Source organism: Homalodisca vitripennis, unplaced genomic scaffold, assembly GCF_021130785.1.
Source record: "Homalodisca vitripennis isolate AUS2020 unplaced genomic scaffold, UT_GWSS_2.1 ScUCBcl_5317;HRSCAF=11989, whole genome shotgun sequence".
Lineage (NCBI taxonomy): Eukaryota > Metazoa > Arthropoda > Insecta > Hemiptera > Cicadellidae > Homalodisca > Homalodisca vitripennis.
Genome location: NW_025781429.1, coordinates 1 through 20,570, shown reverse-complemented (window position 1 = coordinate 20,570; position 20,570 = coordinate 1). Strand labels below are relative to the sequence as shown.

General features: G+C 32.0%; 1 protein-coding gene across 1 annotated transcript; it reads right to left on the bottom strand.

Moving 5' to 3' along the window:
- Window positions 1-409: 409 nt before the first annotated feature.
- Window positions 410-5,160, bottom strand: LOC124373324 (zinc finger protein-like 1 homolog; the record flags this gene model as incomplete). The annotated part of the gene is made up of 2 exons (XM_046831702.1): window positions 410-748; window positions 5,042-5,160. Coding segments are annotated over 2 exons (276 nt in total), but the record flags the coding sequence as incomplete, so codon positions are not given.
- Window positions 5,161-20,570: the final 15,410 nt, after the last annotated feature.

Here is a 20,570-nt window from a genome sequence, read left to right as displayed (position 1 = left end):
GTGTTCACACACGATATATTGTATTATATATATTTTATTATGGTGGTTATGAATTCTGGGGATCATGATCAGAGAAAATCCAAAAATATGCTCAAAATTTCATCATGAGGGCGATTTCTACGAACTTTACCTGAAATACAAATTACATAATGGTTGCAATACCTAAACCATCAAAGTCCAAACCCAATTTGTGGCCCAAGGGAATTTACCAAAAAGTGCAATAAAAGGGTACCAGACTCATTTATAAAATCACATAGTAAAATTTAACTTGAATTTAAATCAGTTAATTTATACAATAGATAGAATTATTTTTTACTATGGAAAACATACCAGTGCCCAAGAGATATTTTATTTAGAGAAATACAAATAAATTTAAACTAGGGAACAAATAAAATTTATATTCAGAAAATCATCTTTTGTCCAAGGCAGAAGATCTTTTAGTTACCTAAATTGTAATAAACCATATGAAAGTATAGTTAAAATAAGCTTTAGGGCAAATAAACATTGCTTCACAGACAACCATTGTACACTTGTAGTTCTGAATGAAGTGTAGAGACGATTATTACTCGTTGACTTTGATGTTAGGATTACTCATTGGATCCAAGGCTGGATCATCAGCGACGGAGAGAGACGGCCGAGTCTGACGAATATGATGATCATGAAGATGGCCACAACCAGACCAATAGCCAGCTTACAGTAACGGGATGGCAGTGACCCAGAGTGGTATCGCCTGTTGTTACTGGTACTGCTGTGGGATAGAGCTTGATTAATTTGGTGTTACTTTTTACAACAGTCACAATGCCATACAAGGACCATTATAGTTGTTTGATTACTGTGCATCAAATTGAACACAAAACTAACAACCTTAACACAAAAATTAACCATACAGCTTGTAACTGGCAAATAGACAACAGAAAGTAGAAAACTTTTTCCTCTTTGTGTAGTTTCAACACAAATTGTTTAAAGCACTCAAAACATACTACATTGAATATTTAAACACCTTTTAGATTAAAATGATAAAGTTACAGTTCCTGTATTCTAGAATTATCCCACGGGGAGATGATAACTGATAGACAACAGCCAAAAAGTAGTAAGTAGACATATAAACAAGTGGACTTTTTTTTTATTTTCAATTTGTGTCAATATGAAGTTTATTTGACCAAAGATCAAATGCCATACTGATTTTAAGTCACTTTCCATCCGATTATTGCTCTCAGATTATTGAAGATTACTGAAAAAATGCCCGCTGACCCACAACATCAAGCATAGTGACATCAGTGAAAAGGCAAGTTTTTAAAAGTCGTAAGTGACAAGAATGTAGATCACCTACCAATACCAGGTTTAACTAACCATTGTAAGTCTCTTAAAGTAAAAAATCCAACACTACACACCTCAAGATTGAAATTATCCAAATTAAAAGAGAGAGACATGCTGTAACCTCATTTACCAGACTTAACACGTTAACTGCCATGCTGACCCGATACGGGTCAGCAAATATTTTGTTGCTACTATGCACTGCCGACCCGATCGGGTCTCACTATGACGATAACATAGTTTTACTTTAATGCAGCTACGAGCATTGTGTTTGGCTCTGGTGGCAAACCAGTGGACTAAATGTTCTAAATAGATACAAGAATGAACAGAGAACATTGTGTGAAGTTGTTTCGTTATTTTTTAGGTTCACTAAAACACAGCAGAATATTATGAACTTTTATCTCCCGATCGGGTCGGCAAATTTATTTTTTACCAATTGTTGATATATTTTTCTTCTATACTTTCATTAATTGATTTTATTATGTTATTATATTGTTTTATTAATTATTCTCGTTCCATTTACCTCATTATCGTTGTGAATGAAATTAGAAAAACTACTTGGGAGCGTTTATATTGAAATTATTGTATATAAAATGAGTTTCTTAAAACAGTCTTTGCAGAGGTAGGGCTTTGCCTGGGCACAGCTCACAGAAAGTTCTCACTTTCTTCAGATTTTTTGATGCTTGACGATGCTCTCACGCATAGCCTTGTTTGTAGCAAATCTTGCAGTTTTTCCTTGATCTCTGTTTGTTTTTTCCCTCGCCAACGACAGCTGTAAACTCAGAAATGTAGTGATGGTCTGTTGAATGCACTGCGGACAGAATTTCGTCTTCTAGAATCAAAAGTGAATACGCTTACTTTTCTTTGTACGTTTTGATGGAATACACATGACTTCTTCTACGTTGAGCAGTACTTCTACATCATTCTTGTACGCTAGCCATGCATTGACAACAGCTGTTCCAAGAAGCAGTTCTTCTGCAATCTTGTGGGTACCAGCGCATCGACAAGGTTTCCAAATCAGAAAACTCAGATCCACTATAATTTTCCAATTCACCATAATTATCTTCATAACTATCGCGTTCACTACTTATCGGTTCGTCCAAAAAAATCTCTATATCACTTTCATCCAGGTTTTCACTCATCTCTGATATTTAATAAAGCTTAGACTAATATAAACAACCATACAGCTATGTAACTAATAACAACAATGAAAGCAGCGAGTGCAAGCGAGGTTACATAAATTGGCATGAACTACGCGAGGTATCAGCTGTGAGCAGGAAGCAGTTAGGAATGTTTGTTCAGTCAGCTGTTCATTGCACACGCACCATAGAGTAATAAAAAAGGACCGCACACTGTCTTCACAGCCATTTAAACTAAATATTCCAAAGTGTACTAAAATTTCTATGTCGGCCTGATCGGGTCGGCAAGAAATTTTTTTCAGGCAATTTCGGTTGAAAAATAAATCTGCCGACTCGATTGGTCCAAAGTTAAGCCCCACACCCTGTATCATATAATTTGCATAAATCGTTTTTATTTACCGTTATATTCTCCACAAAAACAATGACATATAGAAAACAAGTACAGAAAATTTTGGCAATACAGGGAATTCTAGAATCCTTTATGGTTGCAGTTAACGTGTTAACCCTCTCCCCCTCGTATTGTTTCCAGGCGCTCACGGTGCTTCTAACCTCAATTAATTCGCTCTGCCGCTCGCGCTCGGTCAAAATAAGCGGCACCTCAACTTACACACGTTCTCTCATTGTAATTAACTATAATTATATATATTAATTATTTTACTATATATTCGTTCAATGAAGTTGATTGATTGTACGAGACCAGGGAGGGGGCACATGGACAGCTGGGCACCGCTGGTGCGGGGTTGTTTTGTTGCACAGTTACTTGGTGAAGGTCATTGTCTGGCTCGCCGTCACTGCCACTGTGATCACTCCAAACTACATCCTCAATGCCACCAACCACTTCACAAGGCTCTGGTACATCACTACACTCACTTGAATCGTCGCAATCACTACTAATAACAAGATTGATTTCACTGCCACGAAGTGTACGACTACAACCTGCTATTGTTTCCGCACAACTAATATAAATAGCAAAATAATGGAATAAATCTACTGTAAAAGTAAAGTAAATGGTCTCCTGATAGCAAACAACCCGTAGTAGAACAAAATATTGCTACTCGAGAGGAGCACTTATCGGCTCTAGACATAGAGCACAGAATAGAAAGTGCTCTTAATATTCTGTGCTCTATGGCTCTAGTGGGTAAAGCAGTGCGTGCCGATCTGTGCCGTTTAAGCTGCAGTGGCTATGTGGTGGCCGTGCCGATTCATGCCTTGCGAGCGGGAGGAGAGGGTTAAATACACACAAACTTTAAATCATGCTAAGTATTTCACCAACACAAAGCTCTCATCAAACAAAAATTAAGAAACCCAAGAATAATTACTTAATTAATATCTCAAGAGTGCATCAACATATTTGATCTATTAGGCAACTAGACTGTGACATCAAACTTAATGCTGTGGTTTGTTTGGGAGTGTTGACCTGAGAGTTGCTGACTGCACTCTCAGCTGTCTGTCATCAGACACTTCCACTCCAAACAGCAAGACTACAGTGCCACTGCAACCTTGCACCGAACTTCAGCAATACATCCAGCTGCTATACTGCTTATCATACTGACATGGTTCTTGATTATCCCACCAAAACCTGACATAGTTATACAATCCCTTTATTATATAATAACTTTTATACAACTTTGACAAAATTCCACCATAATTATCAGCAATATTGACAATCTATGGAATCAGCCCAATGTTTTATTTGTTAACAGAGACAGTCTCTAAATTCTGCCCAAAAAACATCTTAATTTTAACTTTTAACAGAGACAGCCTGGCAAAGTCTGCCAAAAAAACCGTCCTAATTATTTGATTGCTCTGACAATCAGTCTTATCATTCGACCAGAGAAGTCTGCCAATTTTCTTAAATCACAGACCTCTATTATTATTTACCAAGAGGACTGAGCCAATTTAAGAGTAACATCTATCAATGCCTACAGATCTAAGAATACAACCAGATGTTTAATAGTGTATAGTACTGAAAGAGTGCCGAAACTGAAGGCAACCGACCCAATTTTCTCATATTTCTGAGACCATACCATAGACAATTTTTTATTTATTAATAAAAAAGTCAAAAAGTTCCTGTGGAGTTTGTAACACAGGCGTTTAGTACCAGGGCATACAATGCACTGATAATTGTTTTTTAGACATAACCTTATGTATTCTCTGCATAATAAATTATTATTCAGCCTAATTATGGCTGATTAATTTATGTTAAAGAAACAACAAATGTATTATAATGATACAGTCAAACTACGATAATTCAAATATTTTAAATGTGACTATCCAATTGACTTGTCCAATAATAAACCATAAATTGAAAATTATAGATAGTTTTAACTTTTCTCCCAACCCCTTAATATTATACACAAATAATAAAGTCTGCATAATTCAAAACGTTGAATAGTAAAATTTTGTTATTGGTACCTTGAATTTTGAATTATTTAACTTCCATTTATACCGTTCCCTACCAGAACAGAGATATAATATACTGTTATATAGTTTTCTGTAAATATTTAAAATTTTCTAAGAATGCTGATAAAGTTATTGTACAAACTAAATATTCATTGATGGTGTTTTTAATTTTGTACAATACTTACTTCAGCCATCGCTTAAACCATTCCAAAAAAGATTTCCTCTTGTATTTGTTTTCATCGTGATCAAAAACCAACCGGAGTAATCTCTTCAACTGCCTTGTAAACTCGTCTTGACTGCTGACCTGTATAAAAATGTAAAATTATCAACACTTCCCATTAACAGCAATACTTGATAAGGCCTTACGCAGTATGACCTTTGTATTGCAACAGAATAACGACGATGACTTACGTTCTTAATACCCAACCGGTGCCGAATTCTGTTGTTAATCAGAATTATTTTGGCAACTAGATTCTACGTAATAGCAATACTGTAGATCATATGATCATCATAATGCTTTAGACACAGTGTCTAATGTTATTTGAAATTAAGTTATTATTAAGTCATATTTTAAAATTGGTTTATCTTTCAATATAGGCTATGTATATAGATTCATTTATAGATTTGATATAGCAGGTGTTCCAAAAGTTCACCCCCTATTAACATTCGAACAGAAGTTGGATTAACCAATATCCATACCCAGCAGGGATCACTTCTGGCTGGTTTATACCTTCCAGTTGAACCCACCACTGGGCACAGCAAAAACCGATGTGCCACTTCAATCTGGGCAACCTTATGGATGTCCAGTAGCGTCACATCACTAACCGCAAATGTTGAGATTCTGGGGGTTCATGGGCAATGTCGAGATTTTGGTGGGGTTTGTTCCCTAACTTCAGAGGTTCTTGCTAGCCTCAACAAGGGTATGCAACCCCCTGCCTACTTTGACTGGAGAGGCTGGTTCAGAGCTGGCCTCCCCTTTTTCCGGGAAGACATGACTTTGAGATGTAGTGCTCTAATTCTTCCTCATGGATATCAATAGGAGGCAGCCCCTACTCCTTAACCTTACCCATCCTGAATATCCTATCACTCCGGAAGCAGCACAAAGGTTCTAACAGGACTAAATGCAATTTATAAGCTTCTTGTCCTAAGAGAACAAAAAAAAAAAATGAATGAATATCCATGGGGGAAGGGATTGTTATAAGACTAAAAATCATAATTTTTCGGATATATTATGAGAACTTTAACCGTCAACCTTCAATGGGAAATTGGGGTAAGTTCAAATTTTTATTTGAAACGCCCATTGAATGGTATCATTTTAAAGGCCCTTTTGTATGTTTATGTCATGGTTCGGTGGAGCACTGTCTTTTTGTAAACAAGACTTGAAGTCACCTTGAGTATTGCAGGGACGATATTTATCTTCCATTATTTCTATGTAGTGTGTATAATATATAATTTATTAACAATATAATTTTTCACAATATTTCAACATTTTCTTTATCAGATATTTTGATACAAAACAAATTCTTTAAACAAATTTACTAGTATGCTAGAACCACTTTATTTAACAAATGACTATCACAACTGACAGTAAAAGACATAACAGTATTCCTTTGATCTTTGAAACAAAGGTAAGAGCTACTATCCAGCCCCATGTCCAAAATGGTCTTTGTATTGATAGTTTTTCCTTTGATAACATGTTGAAACTTGCCTTTGATAATATTTTTTACCTACGTTTCTCTCCACAACAGAAAGTTTCTTACCAAAAGTATGATTTTTAGTGAATTTTTTAATTGTAATTTTGACAGGCCACCATTTTGTACTAGATTGAGATAGAAACCTTTGGATCACGGCATTGTTTCTTATTTTACAAGGGCCTTTAAAATGAGATATCACTTAATAGGATTTACTTTCAAATTTTAACTTGGCCCCAATGCCACATTTAGGGTTGGGTATTAAAATTCCCATACATTCAAAAAACTACAATTTTTTGTGTTTTAAACGATCTTGATATGTTGTTTTTGTTTTGAAAGGTAATAGGGGAGTGGGTCTTTTGAATTATCTAACATAATGTTTTAGTACTTGTTATTCCAAACATAAATATAATAGACACACACATATATATAACAATTAACACAAATAAATACTACATTAAAATACTAAAAGTAAAAATCTACAATATATATATATATATATATATATATATATATATATATATATATATATAAATTTCCTTTTTTCATATTTTTTGTACTGAGTTATGCTGAAGAAAAATTAAATTAGTTTTCCTGTATGTTGTATGAACAGAACGGGGCCAGCGTTAACTCTAGACTGACAAGCTATTCCTCCACCACCACTGCTACGTCATGGTGCTACATTGTGCTAAACAGTGGCTGACTTGTCGTGGTGGCTGCACCGCGCTTGCTTATATTAACAAATCACATAGCAAAAGAGCAATGGCATTAGTAGTATGTTTCATTAGTAAACTGAGTGAGTAAACTCATGTTTATTATTTGCCCTAACATAGAAGTAATTAATTTTTATACATGACTTCCAGGTAAATAAATACGAGTATTCCATTTGATATGCCGCAAAAGTGTTGTGTTCCAGGATGCAATTATAATTACAACAGAACAGAACTAAATTCGGTATTTAAAATTTTAATTAAATAATGATTTTAAGGAAAAAAATGGGAGACTACTCATCGGAAAAGTTTTTTGAACCTAAAAAATATTTCTGTAGTTTGTGAAGATCATTTTCTTGATTAGGATATCCTTACAGAAGATTGCATAAACAGATCAGATGGAAACAGTTATCGTCTGTAAAAGATCAGTTTCCAAAGTTCAGGAATCATTCATTAAGATCATTTTTCCATTTTATTTAGAAATCAACCAAGTTTCATGTCACAGACTTTACCAAAATGAAAAACACATGAAGACATACAATCCCGAAATTGACTTTATAAACAAACAACAAAAAGTGAAGATATTTAACAGGATAAAATAAATAATTTTTGTAATTTTAGTAAGAATCTAGACAAGTTTTTATAATTAAAAAGCTTGATTATATTCCAATAACAAATAAAAATTTTATAACCTTTATAAAATCAACACACACCTATTATAAAGCCTCCTAAAGTAAGTTTGTCGGTTTGAGTTAATACATTTTTGCAGATTAATATTTATTTGAAGGGTGTTGACATTACAAACAATGTAGCTTGATAATAAATTACAATTATTTCTCATGTAAGTCCATGGACAGTACTAAATGAAATGTTTAAGAGTATCCTTCTATTTTGTGTATTTTGCCGATACAACACTTAGAAAACAATGATTTTCAAATATAAATTATTATTTAAAAATGATTCTATTGCCATGACCGCGCTTGGAAGACCGTGGCGTGTTTCCAGGTTAACTCCTAGTCTGTATAAACCGAATCCTGCAGTAGAGTCAAGGCGTGTGAACCATATGTATAGGAAACTTCTGGACCTCCTTTAGTAGGGTAGGCCTCCTTTTTACTCCATTTTTCCCTACCTTCAATAGAGATTGTGTATGGGTTTACCTAAGGTGTATTTTCTTAACCATTCCTTCTGATACGTTAGTTAACATTTCAGTCTCAGGAAATTGTTGGGTTATTTTCATATGACCTTCTGAAGAGGTAGACTTAATCAAATCTGTACCCAGAAGCTTCGTAGTGCTTAATGCGGCTGTCTTCATCACCTCCTACCCCAGAGGAGTGTAATCCTAGGACCACTTAAAGTGCCAGCATTGGGCACGAGCTCATTGCTATTGTGATGCTTATGCAAGCTAGCCTTTCGAGAACTCTGTAGCCTCTTGGCAGCTGTTCTTTTATTCTGCTTTTGTTGTTCTACTAACTGATTATTTATTTATTAAAGGTAAAAATTTTTTTCAACAATAAACGGCAATAAAAAACCTTCCATAATTTAATGTTTTACTTAAAACCTGTCATTATTAATTTAGTTTATTTAAAAAAAATAGGTACTATAAAAACTAGATTATGGAATTGGTTAATGGAAACTAAATTTCATTCATAAAAAAAAATAAAATGTTTACATTTCTCTTGCAAATCTTTTGTTAAATGAAGAATAAACTGTATTTCATATTTGTAGGAAGTATGTTAATAGTTAAATAATATAAAAATTTACATTAAAATTAAGTTTTATTAGTTTATAGAGGTAGTTTTATAGGGATAAATCAACAAACCTACACATGTAGGAGAAATATTTTTCCTTGAAAAATTATAAGTTTACGAAAATTTTTACATGTGCAATAATATTGTTGAGGGAATTAACAATTATGTCTAATTTTAAAGGAAAATTATAAGTTTTTAAAGAACTATATAATTTTGAAGACAATACTGCAGAGTATGTTAAGAAAAAAATCGAAAAATCAATCAAATTATCCAGACGTGGCTATTACTGTTCAATACAATGTCTGATTCTAAATGCGTTAGACTGGTGACAATGATAGTACTTCAAATTCATTAAATCCTGCTTCAGAAGTTGTAAGCCACCCTGAGCCCAGTAAAACACCATCAAAATTAGCATATCTGATTATCTAGTGATGTCCTTCTATAAAGTAAAATCCTTGTTATAAAGGTCAAACTTAACTTTTTTACAAAAAGTTAAGTTTGAAACCTATATATATATATATATATATATATATATATATTTATATATTTATGGGTATCAACATATTAGCATGCCATTTATTTAATGACTTACTTTCACGAGAGGCAGCCAATTTCTAGAACAACTGTAGGGAGAACTGTTTCAACGCTTTATAAATGGAAACAGGAAGTGTTTTCCGATTGGTCCCGATCGTCATAGATGTTCTTGAAGAAGATTTTGTCGTTGTCTTGTGATTTCCCCGAGACTTCTAGAGAGGATCAATCTTCGATGTCCTCGACCATCTTCAAGATCTGTGCAGCTTTTCGAGAGGGAATTCCTCACTACGAACTATGCGTACAACAGTACAATACCGAGAATTCACAGGTTGGGAAATGGTCTTCCTGCACAAAGATATTGATTTGTTCAGCATGTCCGACACATCATTCAAGAGGGAGGTCACGAAATATCTTTCTGGCCACACGTGAAACTCTGACACTGAATGTTATATTTTGTTTGCTGCTTTTTTTTGTTTCTTTTTTAACACTTTTGTTTATATTTAATGGCATCAAACCCTGCATGTATAGTCGCATATTTTTATATTTCGCTAAATAGAAATGGTTTCTTGTGAATGTTATATATTGCTTGCTATTTTCTTAACACTTTTGTTCATATATTATAATGGCATCAAACTTTGCATGTATTGTAGCATGTTTTATATTTTGCTAAATTGAAATGGTTTCTTGAGATGTTTTTATATCAAGAAAGGCTACGCTAAACTTTATTTTTTCTTTCGTATTGTATTTGCTCATATGTATATGTATTTCTTAGTAGTATAGTAAATAACTCTATAATTTATATGCTACTTCAATTAAGTTTTTTTTGCGGATCCAACTGCATGTTGCACTTGTTTATGAACTATGTTGCTGCTGTAATTTTTCTTTTTATTCACGATGTTGATGTTATTTGGCACTTGTTTTGGATTTTGTTTGCTTTAGCACGTATACATGTAAACTATTTATGTAAGTTGTTTTTTATCAAGCCTCTTGTATTTTCATAATACCTATATCAAATGTAAAATGGTGTACACCGTAATATAAATAAAATAGGTCAGGAAGGCCCACTACTGCGACAACCGAAGACAACTCTTTAGATGTATTGCAGTCATTTATTGAGAACCCGCAAGAGTCCCTACACTCAGCAGCACAAACTCATAACATCTCTGTTACGTCTGTTAAATAAATTCTGAAAGGGTCTAATTTTTAAGCCTTATAAAGTTCATTTGGGTGAACGAACTCAACGAAGATGATTTCAATCGACGTATAGAATTTTGTGAAACTATGATGGCCAAAATAGATCACAACGAAATTGATGTAAACAATATTCAGACGAGTGTTCATTTATGCTGAATGGAAGCGTAAACAGGCACAATAGCCGTTACTACTCTCGAATAGCGAAAATCCTCACTGGATGCGGGAAGGCACATACGCAGTATCTACTAAAGGTGAATGTCTGGCTTGGTGTGAATAGGTACCCAGTTTAGTAAGTCCTTTCTTTATTGAAGGAAATTTAAATGCAATATCATACCAACGTTAGCTGGAAAATGAAATTACACCAGCACTTCGAAACATGTTTGGAGAACATTTCCAGAATATCTCGTTTCAACAGGACGGGAGCACCCCCACACTACGGCATCGACGTAAGAGCCTATTTAAACACTGTTTTTGGCAACAGTGGATCGGAAGGCAGGTGACTGTAGAATGGCCAGCGCGTTCACCAGATCAATCTCCATTAGACTATTTTGTTTTGGGGTTACCTTAAGGACAACGTCTACAAAACAGAGCCTCAAAATTTAAATGAACTGAGACAAAGAATACCTCAAGAATGTCAGACGATTCCTCAAGTTGCCCTGCAAAATTCTGTTAATAGTTTTTATGTGCGTCTTTCCAACTGTCAAATAACCGGAGGTGAACAATTCGAACATTTACTCTGAAAACATTTGGTAAGTAAAACATCTTTTTTAAAATAAAATCTTTGGAACAGCCGCCATTTTGTACTGGATCAATCTTTTTGAGTGCAGTGATGCATTACACTCTGCTAGATAAGCCCTTTAAAATGATGTGCATATTGGCCTATGCTCCTATTTAAGATTCTCTTCTGACTCCTTGCGGGACGTCCCCATGATATTACAGAAAACTGATCATTCCCTCAAAAAGTAGATTTTTAGGTGTAGTGTTGATGTACCAAATCTTGTTGAATTTATCTGTTATCGTTCAGAAAATATTATACCTGTGCAGAACTTTATGTACACCCTGTATATATATATATATATATATATATATATATATATTTGTTCATGCCATGATAAAGGCCATACAATTCTAAATAATACCCATGTTAAATATAATTATGATTCTACAATAAAAACAAACATGTTCTAAACAAAATGCTGCCCGGTATACCAACATTTTATAAAACTGTACTCATTTGTCAGAGCGTAGAAATTACATAGTAATACTGTAGTTTTCACAATACATCAAATAAAACATCAAGATAACACAAATAAATATTACTAAAATGTTAATAAAAAAACACAACTTTTTCCAAATTGTTTATTTTTTGGGCGAGGCCTTTCAAAACCAAAGGTTTCATCTCAGGCAACTCCACAAATAAATATTTACACATTGTTTGTTACAATTAATATTAAAATAACATATGGTGTAAAAATGTAAATACAAATATTTGGGAAATATTTCAGCCAGTATGAAAAATTATATGTGACTAGAGTTTAATTTTTGAATAAATTGAGAAGAAAGAAGATTGGAATTTTCAATAGGGCCCTCTTCATTGTTTCATGAGTTTTTTCTTTATTTCTGTTTATGTATAGTGTTTCCCAAGCATTCAAGTTCATTGGTTTTTGTTATTTCTTTTATTAATTTTAGATTTGTAATTGGATGTTCTGTGTCCTGATTCAATGCAGTGCTTGGCTACAGCAGATTTGTCAACTCTTCCATATTTTGTATGTGATAAATGCTCTTTGAAATCGTGTTTTTATTGTTCTTTTAGTTTGTCCAATATAAATTTTGTCACAGTCATTGCATCCAATTTCATAAATTCCCGATTTACTATCATTTGAAATTTTGTCCTTAGGGTTTCCTAAAATTTGGGATAATTTGTTGCTTGTTCTGTGAGTGACAGTTTTATTTGTATGCTTTTTAAAAGTTTTGCATATTTGGTTTGAAAAAAGTACTGTATGTTGTGCAAATAAATTCATGTTTTGTGTCTTGAGGTGGTCTTAAAGTTGTCTTATCTTTTCTACTTTTTCTTTTTAAAGCTTGGTTTTAGTATATTGTGAATGAGTTGTGTAGTGTAACCATTGAACATAGCAATAGATTTGATGTAATTTAGTTCTTTCTTGTAGTTTTCTGTTGAAAGTGGTGTATTTAACAGTCTATAAATCATTGAATTAAATGTTGCTCTTTGTTTTTGTGCAGATGGATGGTTAGATTCATTGATGATGAACCTATCTGTATGAGTTGGTTTTCTGTAGATATCAAAATTCAAATTTTGTTTCATTTCTAATAACTAATACGTCTAAAAATTGGATACTATTGTTTTTGTTCAATTTCATACGTAAATTTAATAGGTAGGGTAAATACGAATTTAGAGTTGTGATAAAATCTTGTATGTTTTCATTTTTATTAAATATTGCAAAAATATCATCGACGTATCGTATCCATTTTTCTTGGGAAATATGTCATTTTAGATTTTGGCTGTAGTTTCAAAATAGCTCATAAAAATATTGGCAATAAAACATGAGAGAGGATTTCCCATAGCCGTAAGTAGATATAAAACATGCCGATTCTGGCGCACTTTTGGGACAGTCAGAAAATCAAACGTAAAATACTGTTTAAAGGACAATAAACGAATCTGTAACTCACGAATGGAAAATAACCGAATCTATAGCTGTTTGCTTCTACTTTCTTAAGCTCTAAAAATCTTCGAAATCTTTACTCTACAAAGTTAATTGTAACATAGTCTTTCTACTTTCTTAAGCTCTAAAATCTGCTACAAATCTTCGAAATCTTTACTCTACAAAGTTAATTGTAACACAGTCTTTAATCTTTAATAGTCTTCTTTCCAGTAACAACCAAGTGTAATATTTTCATTTTTGTTCAATTCTTTAAACTTTTTTTCATCCAAAACAGTCAAAAATCTGTTTGGCAAGTGTACTTTACAATCTTCCAACTCGGCAATTATTGTAAACCCGAATTTATCTTTTATTTTCTCCAAATTCAAAATTTTGTATTTCTTATTTTCTTCTAATTCTATTAATCTCTTGTATTCTTTGAACTTTAAATCACCAAACCTTATTCAACTCTTGTAACAGCGCCATTTACATATAAAAAAATTAATACTTCTACACTTTTAAGGTGAAAAAATCAAAACTAATACTTCCAAAATACACAAAAAAACCGGGTTTTGACCCTAAAAAACGTGTTTTTAGGGTCAAAACCACAGCTCTTTAAGGTGCATATATACTAGAGTTTTTTTGAAAAAATCCTGAAAATCTACTGAATTTCTCTAATTATTGCGAATTTTTAGCTTTAAAGTTGATAATGTGAAACGATATTTCTCGAAAAATCACTACAAAATTGAAAATTTAAAAAAATCTCTAAATAAAATTTTTTCTATATAAATAGAAGAATCAAAGGCTGTTTAACCATAAAATTGGTGCTGATTTGTATCAAATTTTTAGTAAAAATCTGTACTTTTCAAAGTGTTAGTTAAACAAATTTTTCTTCTTTAAATAGAAGAATCAAAGGCTGTTCAACCATAAATTTGTGCTGATTTTTATCAAATTTTGATAAAAATCCTTAGAAATCTACTGAATTATTGCTATTTTTCAGCTTAATAAAAAGATATTTTACTAAAAAGTAAAACTTGGCAGATTCAAATTTTCCCTATTTAAATGGAGAGGAAAAAGATATCCTGCCCGTAACTGCAAAAAAGATGTTTTCGAACATCATTTTACCCGACATTATAAGTCGAAAAATCATTTGAAGAACAAAGAAATTTATAATAAAGAACTAAATTATTTGAGGACTTGGGCTAAAGAGAATCAAATCGATGGGTCACTGAGAAGATGTACAATATAGAAAAATTGCGTGAACTAAAGAAAAATTTTAAGGAAAGTAAAAAAGATCTCAATCTATTTAAAGATGAAAAAATTCAATCAATCGCTGAGGAAATTGTCCATTGAAACAAAACGATAAAACTAAGTCTGAAATGATCGAAGAAATTGGACAAAACTCTTAATGAGAAACCTGAAAATATCATTGATGTAGAAGTTTTTATCCTCAATACACGGTCTTTTCAAGCAATACATTTTAACAAATTTAAACGATAATTCCATGTCAATTTACAAATATCTATCAATTATGCGCCCAGAAATTAAAAGTTTAATCGAAAAATTTTCAAGAAATAGTAAAGGATATCTCTCTTTAGAATGCGAATACGAACGAACTTTAGTGAACGGTGAAACACAAACTTGTCCAATGTACTTTACTATAAAAGCAGACGAGATCTTTGATGTAAACGACTTTATTTCTAAACAATTTAATAAATTAACACATCGAGAACAGACAAATCATCCAAATCGAGGTTCTGGATGGACATTAAAACGCTGTAAAACAACTGATTTTGAGCCTTAATAAACACGAATTTATGAACGCAGGATCATATATCGATTTGCCAAAGAAAATCAAAGATAAAAAAGCTTGTATAAATATCAAAAATAAAGATGATTATTGCTTTATTTACTCAATTAGATGTGCAAATCGAAAAAACCCGAAAGAGACTGCGAAAGAATCAAAAACAATATGAAAAATTTGTAAATGACGAGATATTTTCAGGTTTTGAGTATCCAATGTCCTCTGAAAGATATACAAATATTTGAAAAAAACGAAGCTACAATTCCAAGTATAAGTATCCAACAATGTCTATCAATGTCTACAGTTTTGATGAAAATATTAACATTGTTCCGTTACAAATTTCTGAAAAATATGACGCTGAAACAAACATTGATTTATTGTATTTTAAAACAAGAAGACAAAATCTCATTTTGTTTTGATAACCGATTTAAGTAGGTTAGTGAGTTCTCAAACATCCAAACATGGACATAAAAATTTTCTATGTAGAAGATGTTTTAAGCCATTTCTACAAATCTGGAGATTTAACAGACCATTTAGAAATTTGTAAAAATCACGAAGTTTGTAAGCCAATTATGCCGTTTCCAGGTCAAACAACAACATTTATTAATTATCAAAAGAAATTTTCTCATCCTTACGTTATTTATATGGGATTTTGAGAGGCATATTAGAAAAAATTCCCGACATGCAAGAACAATCCACAAAGATCGATTACAACCAAGATTCAGAAGCACATTCCTTATGGTTTTACTCTATATTTAGTGTTCAAATGTGACGAATCGGCATGTATAAACCGATATGTTATCGAGCAAAAATGAAGAAGATTTGCCAAATGTTCCTGCAAAATTGTTTGAAGAAACTCAATAAATTATCGAAAATACATAGCTACAAAATATAATTCTAAGAACAAAAAACCTATGAAATTAACTGAAGAAGAAGAAATTTCATATCAAAATTCAAAACGTTTGTCATATCTGTTTGGAATGGTCTGCTTATGATGTTGGGTCAATTCAGTATGGTTTTACTCCTGATAGTTGGAAAGATAAGAGTTAATAATAAAGTGAGAGATCATTGTCATTTAACCGGCAAGTTTCGAGGCGCAGCTCATGCATGTTGCAATCTGAATTTGAAATTTCCACAAAACATTCCAGTTTTCTGTCACAATATGAGTAACTATGACACTCATTTGTACATAAAAGAATTGGCAAAACAGTATGGTAATGTTGATTTGATCGCAAACACAGATGAGAAATATATAAATTATTCAGTAAATTCAGGATATGGGTATGAGTTTGAAGATGATAAACCAAGAAAGTTCATCAAGTTTTCATTCGTAGATACGTTTCAGATTTATGGCATCGTCTATAGAAAAGTTAGCTAAAAACCTCAAAAAAGATGATTTCAAGCATACAAATCATTTTATACAAGATGGTCTGAACGCAATTCTAGATAGACAACCAAATGACGAAGAAGAAATCTTTTAAAATTCTATCTGGAAAAGGCATATTTCCTTACGAATTTATCGACAGTATTGAAAAACTTGATTACACAGAAGAATTGAGAATTCAAGATTTCTATTCACTTTTGACAGACGAGAGCATATCTTGAGAAAGATTTTCAACAATACTTAAATGTATGGAACAAATTAAAAGTAAAAAATCTAGGAAATTACTCCGATCTCTATAACATTCAAGATGTTCTATTGCTCGCTGATATCTTTGAAAATTTTAGGAATATTTGTTTGAATTGCTATAAACTTGATCCAGCACACTATCTAAACAGCTCCCAGTCTTGCATGGGATGCTATGTTAAAATTAACGAAGATAGAATTACAATTAATTAGTGATTATAATATGTATTTGATGATCGAAAAAGAAAAAAGGTATTCGCGGAGGCATTTCTCAATGTATTAAACGATATGTTGAAAGCAAATAACAAATATTTCAAAGATTTTGATAAGACAAAGCCCGAAAAACTATTTGGTTGTACGTCGATGCAAACAACCTTTATGGGTATGGACTTATGCAAAATTTACCATATAACGAAATCAAGTGGATGGATCCTAAAACGTATACAAACAGCAGAATGGAAAGAAACAATTTTGGAACTCACTGGCGACGAAGATTATGGATATATTTTAGAAGTTGATCTTGAATATCCAACAAATTTGCATGAACATCACAAAGATTTACCTCTTGCTCCAGAAACATTATAACAAACAAACTTTGTGCACAACTCTTTTAAACAAAACAGAATATGTTGTTCATTCTAGAAATTTGAAATTCTATCTAGAACAAGGTATGATTTTAAAACATGTGAATAGGGTTATTGCGTTTGATCAGAAACCTTTCATGAAAGAATATATCGATTTTTAATACTAGTATGAGAACCAAGGCTATAAGTGACTTTGAGAAGGACTTTTATAAGCTTATGAACAACTCGGTTTTTGGAAAATCGATGGAAAATGTAAGAAATAGATGTGATATTAAACTAGGAAACGAAGAATTTTCAATGAAACAAGCTAAGAAAACGAATTTCAAATGCTTTAACATCTTTGACGACAACTGTATAGCGAGTCACATGTACAAACAAAAGGTTAAATTTAACAAACCGATTTACATAGGATTTTCAGTTCTCGACCTCTCAAAATTGCTAATGTACGAGTTTTATTACAACAAATTAAAGAAGTTTGATCCAGATTTGAATCTGTGTTACATGGATACAGACAGTTATTTCCTAGAATTGAAACGAGATCCTTTTAAAATTATTAAAGAAAATATAGATGACTTTGATACGAGCGATTATCCAAAAGATCATGAATGTTTCACTACTAAAAATAAGAAAGTCAATAGGGAAATTCAAAGACGAATTGAACGGGCGAGATCTATTTAGAAGAATTTTGTGGATTGAGATCAAAGATGTACTCGTACAAATAATCTAGACAAAAATCCAGTAAGATGTAAAGGAATTAAGAGAAGCGTTGTAAATAAAACAATAAATATCGAAAACTAGAAGAGATGTTTGTTCGAAGATAAAGAAGAATTTAGGGAGATGACAGTAATCAAAAGCTATAAACATGATTTGTATACCATCACCATAAACAAGCTGGCACTGAAACGCTAAAGATGATAAGAGAAATGTCCTAGAAAATAAGATCGATACAGTACCGTATGGCTATAAAAATGAAGCAAAATCTGATATATTAGACGAATTAAATAAACTTGGAAAACTTTGATATGTAAATGGAAGATGATTTAATTCACTGTCACAAGTGTAAAAAGAAAACAAAAAATATAGATTCAAAAATCGTTCAAACTCAAAACGGGTTGTATAGAATTGCAGCAAAAATGTTCAAAATGTAAGACAAACAAGAGTAAGTTTATAAAGAATCCAAATCCAAAACCTGTTAAGCAAGAATTGAAGACTAAAGATGAGATAGAGATTGAAGCTCGAGAAATTCATGCACCAGTACGAAAGAAGTTTTAAAAAGAGATAAAATTATAACATTAGGAATTAACGATTTATGGGCAGCAGATTTAGTTATAATGTCTAAACTATTTCAGATCAAAATGATGGATTTTAAGTATATGTTAAAATGTTATTGATACTTTCTCAAAATATGCTTGGTCAAGAGCTATCAAAGAAAAAAACGGCAAGGATATTTCAAAAGCTTTCGAAGATATAGTAAAAGATGCCATAAGGATCAATCACAAACCTCCAAACCCTACTTCATACAGATAAGGGTTTAGAGTTTAAAAATAAAGAATTTAACGATGTTTTGAGAAAATACAAACATCAAGATTTATTCATACTGAAAACGAAGAGAAATCTCAAGTATTGTAGAGAGATATAACAGAACTCAAAATGAGAGAATGAAAGTAATTTTTGAGATTAATAAAAACTTTAAATGGATCGATATTCTTCAAGAAATCGTAAAGAAATATAACGATACTGTTCATAGCACAATCAAAATGAAGCCTAAAGACGTAGATAAAGATGCAGAAAAAGAGTTATTTAGAGTCGGTTTTTAAGTATGTTCCACCAGAAATTCACACGAAAACTAAATTTAAAGTCAATGATCATGTAAGAATTGTTAGTAAAAAACAAACATTTTCGAAACAAATATAAGAACAATTGGTCAAGAGAAATCTTTGTGATTTATCAAATTAATAACACAGATCCTGTAACTTATAGTATAAAAGATTTAAACAACGAAGAAATAACTGGAAGTTTTTACGAATATGAATTGAGAAAGTCAAAGCTATAATTTTTTCTATATAAATGGAGGCTCAAAAGAAATGTATAAAGTGTCAAGAATTTAAAGATTTTGTCGAAGTTTTCTCAAGATAAAAGAAGCAAAGGTGGATTATACTATTATTGGTAAGGATTGTCATAGTAAATATGAAAGAGAAATTATACGAAAAAATAGAAAAATTAACTTTAGAAGAGAAAGAATGTTGCGTTTGTAAAAATTAAGGATATTTCCAAATTTTACGATTGGCATTATAGTAAAGATAAAAAACAAGCTTTTTGTAAAGATTGTGCTAAAAGAATTAAACGAGAAAGTCAAAAGAAACCGGACTCTTTGCGAGTGTGGACGAATCATTCAATGGTTACCTAGTTATGCTAAACATTTACAAACCAAATATCATAATTCGAGAGTTTAACATTTTTCATCGTGCAATTTAGATATTTCTATAAATCAGTCGAGATTTCTGCCATATTTGTAGTAAAATGATTTCCGTTGTATAAAATATTCAAAGATTCTTTCATTTGGTTGTAGAGATTTGATAGAATTTGGTTCGTCATCAATGAACAAAATCTCTAATTCAGGATAATTTATTTTTAGATGTTTTAAATATCGGTTTGGTATTTCTCGTTTCTGAGCTCTGATAACGTAATAAGGCCATTCCCACATGTGATTCTTCTTAATTAATACAAAAAACATGGTGCTTTTTCTTATCAAAAATTTTTACATATCATATCTCTCTTCATTAATTCCATTCGCAATTCTTGATTCTCTATTTTCAAGGATTTCATTTGACCTGAAATTTTGTAAACATGTTTTATTTCATCTTTTAACTGCTTATTTTCGTTTTCAAGTTTGTACACACCAAAATTTACGAATACTTGGTAAAACTTCTTCTAAAACCCAATCTTGAAACATTTCTGCTATTTTCATTTTAGATTTCAAGATTAAAGAATATATGCCTGCTTCATTTATGAAAACAGTGTTTTTTTGAAAGTTTGAAGGCGGGGGCGAATCACCCCTACCTTCAGAATGTATGTTTTCGAAGCTTTTTTTATATTTTTCTTTGACATGTTCTTTAATTGCTTTCTTCGTATCTTTATATTCTAAACACCTCTGCAACATCTTTC